The following is a 12819-nucleotide window of genomic DNA, read 5'->3' on the forward strand; positions in this document are numbered from 1 at the left end:
AAAAGATTAAGGCTATAGAAGTTAAAATAAGAAAATGAACAGGTTTGATTATGTATATATGGATGATTCTAGATTCATTTCAAGATACCAGTTATATTTACAAAAAGTGGTTACAGTATTAGATAAAAAAGGAAGTCTCAAATATTACATAATAGCATATAAACCATCTTTTCTGACTATGAAATTAAATTAGAAATCACAATGAAAAGTTATTAAAATACTAGGAAGTCTTAAAAATGAATTTCTAAATATCTCATGGATTAAAGAGGCAGTGACAATGAAAATTACAAAATACTTGAAATTGAGCAAAAGTGAAAGTACTATATACAAAACCCTGTAAGATGCAACTAAAGCAATGCATAAAGAAAAACTTACAGTTTTAGACATATATTTTAAAAAGTAGATATAACTAAAAATAAATGAGTAAAGGTTTCAATCCAAGAAACAGGAAAGATAATGTAAATTTGAGAGTTGATAATAATAGAAACAACATAAAGGAAGTAATAGAAGAACAGAATTAATGAACTAGAAAGCACACAACAGATAGACCAAAACCTCTAATAATGTTGATCAAGGGAGAAAAAAGGAAAAGCATAAATATTAAGAAGAAAAAGTTATAACTAACTACAGATTGCAACTTTTAAAATCATTCAGGAATGCTGAGATCCATTTGAAAATTTTTGAGAACTGGGATGGAGTGGTTAACTTTTTAAAAAATATAAAATAGGAAAATTGACTTAAGAAATAGATATCCTAAAATAAAAATAGATATCCTAATTAACTTAAAAACCATTAAAAATTGAATAATCAAATCTATGTGTCAACAAATGACATGAGGCATACACTAAGTATTAGGAGTTTTACCAGTCTTCAAGAAACAGTTAACCTTACTCTTTTGAAAGTTGTCCACTGCTCCATTCAGTTTAGAAATAGTACCATAAGGTATTCAGAAGTAAACCCAATAAACATATGCAAGATTTTTGTTAAGAAAACCACAAAATAGGTTCATAAGGAAGATAAAAAATAGGGACACAAAGGGCAACTCAATTTTTTAGGATTATATATCAATACATATATTATCAAAACTGGATAAGAGTAATACAAGAAAGAAATATGAACCACTCTCACATACTGACACAACTGGCAAAGAAAAATAATCAGTTTATAATTAAATAAAAACTGTGGCCAGTATGATATATCTTAGGAAGTTTACTCTTAAGTGGTTTGAAATTTTTTAAAAGTTAATGTAATATTTCACATTAACATTAAAATCTCAACAAATAAGAAAAAGCATAGAAAAACATTCATTCAGGAATTTCTTTAAAATGTTGAGCAAAGTAGGAATAGAAGGGACCTTTCTTAATCTAATAAAGGATATCTATCAAAAACCTATAAAAGATATATTTAATGACTAAGCTGTAGGAGAATGCCACTCACTACTTCTTTTCAGCACTCTAATAGAGATACTAGCCAAAAGACAGAAAAAGAATAGAACAGACAAAATTGTCCTATTTGTAGTCAACATAATTGTCTACACAGCAAATCCAAGAAAATATATATAGTGTTGTAACTATTAGGCAAGTTCAGTATAGTTGCTAGATAAAAGACCAACATAAAAATTGCTAGCATTACTATACTCAGTTCCAACCAAGTGAATGTATAATATTAAAGGAAAAAGGCTCCATTCTCTATAGTAACAAAACTACAAGGTATTCAGAAATAAACCCAATAAACATATATATGCAAGACTTTTGTTAAGAAAATCATAAAATAATGATATTCATAAGGAAAATCTGAAGAAATGGAAATACCATGTTCATGGAAAGACTCAATATTGTATTGATGCAGTTGTCCCCGAATAATCTATAAATCGGCAAGCTGATTGTAAAATTCATGTGGAAGAATGAAGGGACAAAAATAACAATTTTGAGGAAGAACAAGTTGAGGGGACTTGTCCTATCAGATTTTAAGATTTATTACAAAGCCACAGTAAATACGATTTATTACAAAGCCACATTATTAGTTGTAGATATAGACAATTAGTGGAACAGAATAGAGCACCCTGAAAAAGAATACACATACACACGATATGTGACCGAGATTACATTTTAATCAGTAGAGAAATAACAAACTAATTAATAAATGATGCTGGGTCAAAACTGGTTTTCCATGTGGAAAGAAAATATTCCTTCCTTAGCTCACATCATACAGGAAAAACTCTCAGTAGTTTAAATAAAATCTAAAAATGAAAAGCAAAACTTTAGAAGTTCAGAAGAAAATACAGGAGAACATATTTATCACTTTGAAGTAGGAAGGGTTTCTTAACACATAGAAAGTACAAACCATAAAAGAAGAGATTAAAATTTTTAAACTTTTGTTCACACACAAAAAACCATAAAGTTACGAGAAGCACAAAAGAATGAAATTGAACTCCTTACCTCACACCATATATAAACATAAGTTCAAAATGGATCAGAGACTTAATATAAGAACTAAAATTATCAAACTCTTAGGAAAAGCATGGCTAAGTCTTCATGACCTTGACTTTGCAAAGGATTCTTAAATATTACACCAAAAGCATGAGTGAGAAAAGAAAAAAATACATAATTTAGACTTAAAATGTAAAACTTTCCTGCTTCAAAGAGTACCATCAAAAGTGAAAGGACAGCACACAGAATGGGAGAAGATATTTGCAAATCATATGTCTGATAATATCTGATATATTCAGTGTATATAAAGAACTCTTACAAAAAAGACAACTCAGTTTTTAAATGGTCAAAGGATTTGAATAGGAATTTCTCCAAAGAATATATAAAAATGGCCAACAAGCACATGAAAAGATGTTTAGCATCATTAGTCATAAGTAAAATGCAAATCAAAACCATTATGAAATACCACTTCACACTCACTAAGACGGCTAGAATTAAATTTTTAAAATGAAAGGAAAATACCAAGTGTTGGAGAGGATGTGGAGAAATTAGAACCTTCAAACTTTGCTGGTGGGAATGTAAATAAAATGGTACAATTGCTATGGAAAACAGTTCTTCAAAAAATTAAAGAATTACTGTATGATCCAGCAATTCCAAAAGGTTGCATACTGTGTAATTCCTTTTATATGACTTTCTTGAAATGAAAAAACTATTGAGGTGCAGAATAGATCAGTGGTTGCTGGGGGCTAAAGAGGCTATGATGGGAAGGAGGAAGGTGTGGCTATAAAAGGGTGGCAACAAGAGCCATCCTTGTGGTGATGGAAATATTTTATACTTTACTACATCAATGTCAATGGCCAGGTTGTGATATTGCACTATATTGTACTATTCTAAGAGGTTACCACTGGGGAAAACTGGGTAGTGTGCAGACAGACAGAATCTTTCCGTATTATTTCTTACAACTACATGTGAATCTAAATTATCTCAGAGTAAAAAATTTACCTAAAAAAAGATATATTTATACAGTGGAATATTATACAGAGTTTGAAATAAATGAACTGTAAGGAACTATATGAATCATATTGGATAAATCATTAAAACAACTGAAAATAAAAACCAAATTGCAGAAGAATTTATTGTTACTATGTACATTACAATATTTGTATAAAATTTGAAAACATTGCCTTGTTTCTTGATACATATGTAATTATGATATAAAAATATACTTGGAAATAATCAAATTCAGGATAGTGATTTCCTCTGGGGATTAGCAGGAGAGGAAATTACCTTCTGAAAGGGAGCTCAGGAGGATCAATTACATCTCTACTGTTTTATTTCTTTAAAAAAAAAAAAGGTGAAGTGTTATAAAATGTTGAGCTCTTTTTGAGCTAGATGGTGAATATGGTTGTTAAACTGTTTTCTGTACTTTTCTGTATGTTTAGAATAGTCTATATTTTTAACTGTTAATACACAGTTGTGTGTATCAATAATTAAATTTTTAAATGAATCTTATAAGTATTGCATTTAACCAGTAAACTGATCATAATATCATCTATTAATTTATACGGGGATGCTTAGAAGTGCTTGCCATTCTATAAATTTATCCTCAAGAATAAAACTATGTGATAAGAGCTTGGATTTCCAGTTAGTTGTCAATTTTTTTCTCTCTTGAAATTAGCTATTTTAGAATGATAATACTAGATACCATTTATTCACCGCTAAATATGTGCATACGCTATTGCAAGCACTTTGTGTGTATCTCATTTAATTCCTAAAACAACTCCTTGAAGTAGATATCATCTACATTTTCCAATGAGGAAGCTTGGCTTAGAGAGAGTAAATGTTGATAGTTTGTCACACAGCCAGTAAGTAGTACAATAAGAAGTGGAACCTGAGTCTCTCTGATGCTAGAGTCATGCTTTTAAGCCACTACACTGTCTGTATAGTCTTTAATTTATATGTGTAATTGTCATAAAAATTCTATAATAAATTAGAGTTTATTGAAAGGGGAGGAGGACAAACATTATCTGCTCTATATAAGTTCATGAATTCAAGAGACCCAAGATAAAAGCATCCAATTACATTTTTATTCCTCTCTCCCATCCAGTCTATTCATAACCTGACTCCCTCCTGCTGTTATTGTTGAAAACCTACTATCCATTCCTGTAAGATCTGCAATGGACTGCAATTTCCATTGTTATATTATTACAGAAATTTTCAGTTGAGAAGACAGTTGAAGGAATTGAAATGGCTCAAGGAATTTAGGATGACTTGGAACTTTATATCCCATATTGCATTTCACAGAGAACAGAACTGGGGTCTTCTGATTTCTGATCTTGTGTTGTTATTATTGAATCTTTCTTAAAGAAAACAGTCTGAGAAACAACATAAAGGGTAATTTAAAAATAAACATTTGTTCTGTCATTCACTCCTAACTTCATTCTTCTGCAGTCCTCCACTAGATGTCCTCTTCCTCTTTCTAGAATTACCCTTCATAGAAATGAGCTCTTGCTAGAATCTATAACACCATCTTCATAATAGTTTGGGCTTTTTGGCTTTTTATTTTTACCTGGAATAGAGCACAGGATGGCGGAGAGTAGAAATCCTACCTCCTGATAAAATCACAATAACTACTCTTTTTTTCCTCAGGAATCAGCAAAACCAGTAGATTCTAACCTTTAGAATTGTTTAGTTTATTAATCATTGGTGATGGTAAAATTTTTGGGCAATTTGGATTAAATTTTTATTTAATTGTTTTGTGAAAAATGTGCCAATGAATTTTAGATGATATAAACAATTACCTCTGGCTTGCAGAATGTGTAAGTAAGTCTATGAACAAGAAATAACCGTGAGAAAATAAATGTCTGGCACCAATATTCTAAATGTTTATACTTTACCTGGTTGTGGATATCTATATTCTTTATTATTCAGGCTACACTTAGTTTTCCAGATCTAAAAATCCCCCCATTCTTTTGACTATGTTTGTTGATAATACTCTACTAGAACCCTTTCATGAGAGGTGTCATAACATATAAGAATCCCATTACTCATCAGAAAGAATTGATTTACTTTCTTAATTGAGAATATTAGGTTTATTCTGTTAAAATTAATAGCAATGTAATTTTGTTTAGAGGCTTTAAAAGAAATATATAATTGTGCAGGCATAGGTGTGCCCATAATTTAATCTTTTTGTGTTTATGGTGGTAGGTCATTTATACTTTACCTTGGAGAAAGATTATTTATGTTTTGCCTTCTTTATTTTCTAAGGAACTGGCATTTGATCCATATGAATCATATGCTCGAGATATTTTACGACCTGGTTTTCATGATCGTTTCCTTAGTCAGTTATCAAAGCCTGGAGCGGCACTCTATTTGCAGGTATAGTAGTTTTTAGATCAAGATATATGATGTCTGAAAAGTAAACTTAAAAATTAAATCACTTTGTTTTCTAGTCAATAGGCGAAGGTTTCAAAGAAGCTGTTCAGTATGTTTTACCCAGGCTACTTCTAGCCCCTGTTTACCACTGTCTACATTACTTTGAACTTCTGAAGGTAAGAAAACTTTCTTCTACTTATAAAATATTCAAGTGTGTTACAGTTTTTTACCAGTTCATTTGTGTGTGAATCATTATGTGAGGGCTCATGAACATGTCTGTATCTATTTTCTTTTTCTAGTTAAGAAGCAAATGTAAATGAATCTACAGAAGAGTGGCATATTTTCTCCAGTTTCAATAGGGAATTTTAAAGCAATCATCAGATACTTTTATCTTGTGCCCTTACTTTTTGTTTACATGGTCGAATGTTTGGAAACAACCTTGTATTTATGCATCCAAGTCTCCGTTTTGGGACCTCAGCAGATTCAGATTCCTTAGATAAGGAACCAGTGTGGGGATAATGCCAAAGTAATGGAGAAGATTAATCACCTAATTTTCGTAGCTTAAGTTTGCAACTGTGTCTGTAGAACTGCTTACTGTTACTCTAGAAGCAGTGAACTATAGTAATCCTAGTAAAAAATTCCCATTTGATTAAAATACTCAATTTAAAAAGCACCAAAAAGAAAAGGTTGTGCTTTTTTCCCTCTTTTCCTATTATGCACTGAAATTAACTAGGGAAAAGGGAACCTTAGTCTGTATAAATTATAATTCAGTAGTGTAGCTCCAGGTGATTTAAATATCTTATGTATCTAATGATGTCTGCTTTGGATTATGGATAATATGTCCTAAAAAAACATCAAATTTTTTTCAAAAATTTTAAATAATGAGATAATAAAGATATTCTATTTAATGAACTAACCCCATAAATACAAAATAAGACATGCATTAATACTATTATTATTTCTTTAGTTTTTAAAAGAATGTTTTATTAAGAAAAATTCTATTATCATGATTTTGTTATGAAGCATGTATTATTAGAAATCAGATTTATAGTTTGCAGGGGTACATGAAGGCTCTCTATAATGAATCAATGAATGAATAGAAAGCCTGAATTTAGTAAACTGGAGGAACTCAGATTCTTACATTTTCCTTCCATTTTCCCAGGTCTCTCTACATTGTAGTAATTTGGAGTTCAGTTAGATTTGTTGAGTAGGAATGTTTGAAGTAGGAAAGGACTAAGGAAGTTAAAGGACTTGATCACCAGGCAGAATTATGGAGCTCTTAGCTCTCTGTTCTGGGCTGCAAATGGAATACCATTTATCGTCTGCGGTAATATAGGATGATTATTTTAAGAGGATAATCAAGAGGAAGCATTTGGTGTGTAAAATCATTCTTTATAAAAATTCATTATGACAAATCATAACCTCAGAATGGGACATTTGCAAACAAGTTTATTATATAGATCCCTTCCTCATAATGGAATCTGTAATAATGAGATTTTTACCTGAGACTACAATGAAATTCTGATGGATTAAAGGCCATATGAAACCTTGAAGCAGTCATTAATTAATAAGTAAGAACAAGAAGCTTTGATGAAGTTTCAGAAGGCTATAAAACCTAACCATCTTAATAGTATAAGAGAAATTAATTATTTACTCCCCCAAGTATAGGCAATTAAATTTTTTAAAATTATAAGTTATGGTAATAAAACTTTTTTAATTAAATTAATTTATTTATTTTTGGCTGTGTTAGGTCTTCATTGCTGTGCACAGGCTTTCTCTAGTTGTGGCGAGTGGGGGCTACTCTTTGTTGCCGTGTGCAGGCTTCTCATTGCGGTGGCTCCTCTTGTTCAGAGCATGGGTTCTAGGTGCATGGGCTTCAGTAGTTGCAGCACGTGGGCTCAGTAGTTGTGTCTCATGGGCTCTAGAGCACAGGCTCAGTAGTTGTGGCACTCGAGCTTAGTTGCTCCACGGCATGTGGGATCTTCCCAGACCAGGGCTTGAACCCATGTCCCCTGCATTGGCAGGCGGATTCTTAACTACTGCACCACCAGCAAAGTCCCCCAAATTTTTATTTTATAATTGCGTCAATCAGCAATTTAAAAGATTTCTACTGGTAAGCACATGTATTCCTAGTTCATATTACTGCCTAAATTTCATTGCAAAATTAAACAGTATATTGAGCAGGAAACTTTGCCCAATTAATTCTACAAATTGTCATCCCTCCTTTTTATTCTGCATTCCCTCAGCACTAATGTACTGTTTGTGTTTATTATTTTTAATTTGTATTTGTTGGTATGTTGCTTAAATAGTTTTATTGAGCAGTATTTCAAAGTGTATTCTATAGAATGCTAGTCCCATAAGATACTCTAAATCAAAAGTTTGGGGGAAGGAATTCCCTGGCGGTCCAATGGTTAGGACTTCATGCTCTCACTGCCGAGGGCCTGGCTTCAGTCCCTGGCCGGGGAACTAAGATCCCACAAGCCATGCAGTGCAGCCAAAAAGAAAAATATGTTTGGGAGAAATGTTCAGTGGTCAGATACGTTTGGGGAACACTGTATCCTTAATTATACTCCTAGAAATTTTCAGTGTACATTAGAATATTAAAGTCTTTGTGAAATTGTGCAATAAAGCAATCTAAAGCAATTAATTCCCAAATTAATTAAACCATGGAACCCTTTGAAACTATAATGTATTTCTGGAGGTTACTTTGGGAACCTATCATAGAATTCCTCCATCAGAAGAACTGAAAGACCTTCTAACACTTAATGGTCTAAGATTTTTTCCAGTAACGTGATTCTCACTAACTCTAAATTTTTTTCCTCTGGATATTGTCATAACTTCAAGTGCCAGTGTGGACTAGGTGATTCTGGACTCAACAGTGATTAAATAAAATCAGCTCAGTGGGAAGCAGCAAAATGCTAAGACGTGAATAACAATTGGAAACTAACCATAATTTATCTATGGTATGGAGTGGCTTTTGAAAGACTAGATAGGACTCTGATTTTTTTTTTCTGACTCTAGCCTGGTAGCCTACTAGCTGAGTAGCCTGTAACAAGTCACCTCACCTTTTGAGCTCTGGTTTTCTTATCTGTGAAATGCTCTTATCTCACTGGGTTTTTCTGTCAACCAAGAGAACGTATGTAAAAGTACTTCATATGCAGTAAAAAATATAAATACTGAGTATTGTCATTACTAGAAAATTTTCTTCTTGTCTTGCAGATATCTTAAACTAACATTTTACTACCTTCATCTTTCACCACTTCCCCACTTCTCCTGCCTGCCCAAATTTGTATTCCATTTCTTTGTTGATCAGCTCAGATCCCTTCACCAGAAGCCTCAGTACCATCTTTGATTCTTCTTAGTCCCTTATTAGCAGAGCATCATGATTTGATTCCAGAAATGATTCTGGAATCCAGTCTATTCTCCCATTCCACTGACACTGCCTTAGTCCAGACCCTCAGTATGTCTCTCCTGGGTTACTGTAGCAGTTTCCTATATGGTCTTTGTGTCTCATGGAACTCCCAGTTTGAAAAGTGCAGTTGGTGCCCTGTGAAGTGGGACACAAAGTCTAAATTCTTTAGCCTCTCTCCAGCCTCATCTCTCAATACTTGATGTTACTTTCCTTATGCTTTAACAATAAAAAATTTCCGAGCAGCTCTGGATATGTCAAATCTGTTCAGGATTCCATATCTTTCTTTTTTTCTATTTTCCTGGAATTTTGCTTCTATTTCTACCTTCCCATTTCATCTGAAAAATTCCTGCTTGTCAAAGAGTTTGTTCAAATGTTGGTTCTCCATCAAGTTTCCCTTGGTTTCCTAGGCTGATCCTTTGCCTAAGCTCCTTTATTCTCTTCATATCTCTTTATAGAACATGTCCCATTTTTACTGTCTACCTTGTCATTAGACTGTATACTCCATAAAGAATGGAACTGAGCCCTATGTATCTTTGAATTCTCATGCCTCGTAGTGTTTGGCACTTAGACATTCCATAAATGCTTGTTAAAAAATGAATCGCGGGCTTCCCTGGTGGCGCAGTGGTTGAGAGTCTGCCTGCCGATGCAGAGGACGTGGGTTCGTGCCCCGGTCTGGGAGCATCCCACATGCCGCGGAGCGGCTGGGCCTGTGAGCCATGGCCGCTGAGCCTGCGCGTCTGGAGCCTGTGCTCCACAACGGGAGAGGTCACAACAGTGAGAGGCCCGCGTAACGCAAAAAAAAAAAAAAAAAATGAATCGCAAAAGTAAAGTAAGTTTTCCTTACAATTCTTATAAATGTTTTATATTTGTAGGAATAGTTTAACTGTAAATATAATTACATATATGTATATAATTACATATATATTGCATATATATACATAATATGTATATAATTACATTTACTTTGGAAACTTAGAATGCCTTCAACTTTATAAATTCAGAAAATAAAAGTTTAGTTATTAATAGTATGACTTTAATGCCACTGAAACTGGAAAAAAGAAATACTTCCCCCCCCTTCCCCTGCCCCCCACCAGCAAGTTAGTTTGCAGTCAAGTCTTTGGAACCTTTGATTAATTTTTTTCACATTAAAGTTAATTTTTATGAAGTTAAAAAAAAAAACAAAAAAACTTCCTTTGTGTCCTTTTGAAAACCTCATTGTTCCAGTAATTTGATTTTCCTATGTGAAGTTTAATTTGCTTTATTAAACCAATTTAGAGTTGTTTCTTGGGGCTAAGTAAATATGTTGACCAGTATTTTGAAGGTTACCAAATCAGTACATTGTTCAGTTCATCAAAAATGTTAACTTTTTCTTTGTTCTTTAGATATATTATTTTATCCTCTTATGGTATACTCAGACAAATGTTAGAAAAAAATCATCCAGGGTGATTTTGAGCCAATCAGTTCCCTAGAAAATTACCTGTTCTCTTTCCAATATGCTGGGTACATATAACCTAGGGGAAAGTAAGTCTCCCTCAATTTAAAAAATCAGGTTCAAATCTATATTGTTATTTGTGCATTAGTGTGTTAGTTTCCGAGGGCTGCTAGAGCAAAGCACCACAGACTGAGTGGCTTAAAAACAACAGAAATTTATTCTTTCACAGTTCTGGAGACAAAAAGTCCAAAATTAGGGTGTTGGCAGGGCCATACTCTTTATAAAAAAGTCTCTAGGGAAGAACCCTTACTGCCTTTTCTTGGCCTTTGGTGTATCCCAGCAATCCTTGACATCCCTTGGCTTATGAATGCCTTCACTTCAATCTTTGCCTCCATCTTCACATCACTTTCTTCGTATCTTCACATTCTTCTCTGTTATCTTTGCATCCAAATCTCTTTCCTTTCTTGTAAAATGCCAAGTCAGTGGATGTAGGACCCACCCTAATCCAATGTGACCTCATCTCAACTTGATTATATCTGCAAAGACCCAATGTTCTTTTCTTTTTTAATTTATTTAATTTATTTTTGGCTGCGTTGGATCTTCATTGCTGTGCACGGGCTTTCTCCAGTTGCGGCAAGTGGGGGCTACTCTTTGTTGTGGTGCGCGGACTTCTCATTGCGGTGGCTTCTCTTGTTGCGGAGCACGGGCTCTAGGCACATGGGCTTCAGTAGTTGTGGCTCGCGGGCTCAGTAGTCGGGCTCAGTAGTTGTGGCTCGCGGGCTCTAGAGCACAGGCTCAGTAGCTGTGGTGCATGGGCTTAGGTGCTCCGCGGCATGTGGGATCCTCCCGGACCAGGGCTCAAACCCGTGTCCCCTGCATTGGCAGGCAGACTCTTAACCACTGCACCACCAGGGAAACCCAAGACCCAATTTTCAAATAAGATTATGTTCACAGGTACCATGTGTAGAACTTTTGGGGGGAACACAACTCAACCCATTACAGTTAGTTTTTGGTATACTATAAAAATTAAATTCATTTTTGTTTTTCTGATTCTCCAGTGTATATTGGCTTTCTTAAACCCATAAAAATATATTTTTTGCATGGGCCAATTAATCATTTCCTCCTGATCTTAGATTTTAACATTTAATTTCAGTCCAGCAAAAATCTAATGAAAAGCCAACAATTGCAGTATTTTTCAAATAGATGGATTATAAGCAGCTAAAAACTCATGGGAATTCAAAATTACTAACAATCTTCTGAATAAGACTAAATGTACATAACTGAGGTTGGGGTTATCATGTATGCTTTCCCTTAAATGAAAAAATAATAGAAAATTTAACACTTAAAACCTCCATACCTGTCTTAGGTTTCATTGATAATAAAAAGTACAAGATTAGGAAAATAATTGAGAGAAACATGTCCAGGTTTAATTTTAACACATCACAATAACCCTCAGTTTTTAGGTAAGATTATTAAATTAAGAACCAATGGAATAGTAAATATTTTAGTGGATGTTAATTCGTTATAACAGTGCAGTGCTTGTCTTGATCACAAGCTTTACTTTAGAAAATAAGAGACACTAAAGACTTTAATCTGAATGTTCACATGGTTAGACACTTGCTATATGTTAAAATTTAACATTAAATTTTCTAATATTCCTAGATTTTTGTGTACTGACTGACTCGAAGAATAGTCCTTAACATTTCCCCTTAGCATCATAAATATTGCCAAAATTGTAGCCCCAAATGCTTAAGTACAGAACTGTGGGAAAGGGTTACAGATAAGAACTTAGAACTGAATGGTGCAGTGAGTGGGAAACTTAGGCTCAAGAACTGAGAAATGTTAAAAGTAGGAGACATTTTTCCTCCCAGAGTAGTTTTTATTTTTCAGTATATAAAACAAATTGGAAAAGGCAAACATAAATTGTGCTACATCATTCACTTTAAACACCCACTAATGGCCTTCACATAGTGCACCAGAAACTCTTGTAAAGAAATATGCTCTGCAGACCCCTACTACAGGTATCTTGTATGCATTTGTTAATGGCTTTGGTTTGTTGCTTTTTCAGTTTGGGAGCTGGACAAGTATCAGACATCTTCTACTCTAGATAATGTTTTATCTACTTTTTTCATGTTCTGCATCTGGTTTAATTGCTGTATGCTTCAGACCAT

At 33.7% G+C, this 12819-nt stretch overlaps 1 protein-coding gene across 5 annotated transcripts in view; it reads left to right on the top strand.

Annotated features, from left to right (window-relative positions):
* The window catches only part of SOS1 (SOS Ras/Rac guanine nucleotide exchange factor 1), a 151100-nt gene that overhangs the window by 88826 nt on the left and 49455 nt on the right, over positions 1-12819 (top strand). For all 5 annotated transcript variants that reach the window (XM_019942786.3, XM_019942784.3, XM_019942785.3 and 2 more), the window contains 2 exons: positions 5697-5807; positions 5882-5980. In XM_019942786.3, the coding sequence (XP_019798345.1) occupies positions 5697-5807; positions 5882-5980 (210 nt within the window). The remainder of the gene's footprint in view (positions 1-5696; positions 5808-5881; positions 5981-12819) is intronic.

Source organism: Tursiops truncatus, chromosome 14 (assembly GCF_011762595.2).
Source record: "Tursiops truncatus isolate mTurTru1 chromosome 14, mTurTru1.mat.Y, whole genome shotgun sequence".
Classification (NCBI taxonomy): Eukaryota; Metazoa; Chordata; class Mammalia; order Artiodactyla; family Delphinidae; genus Tursiops; species Tursiops truncatus.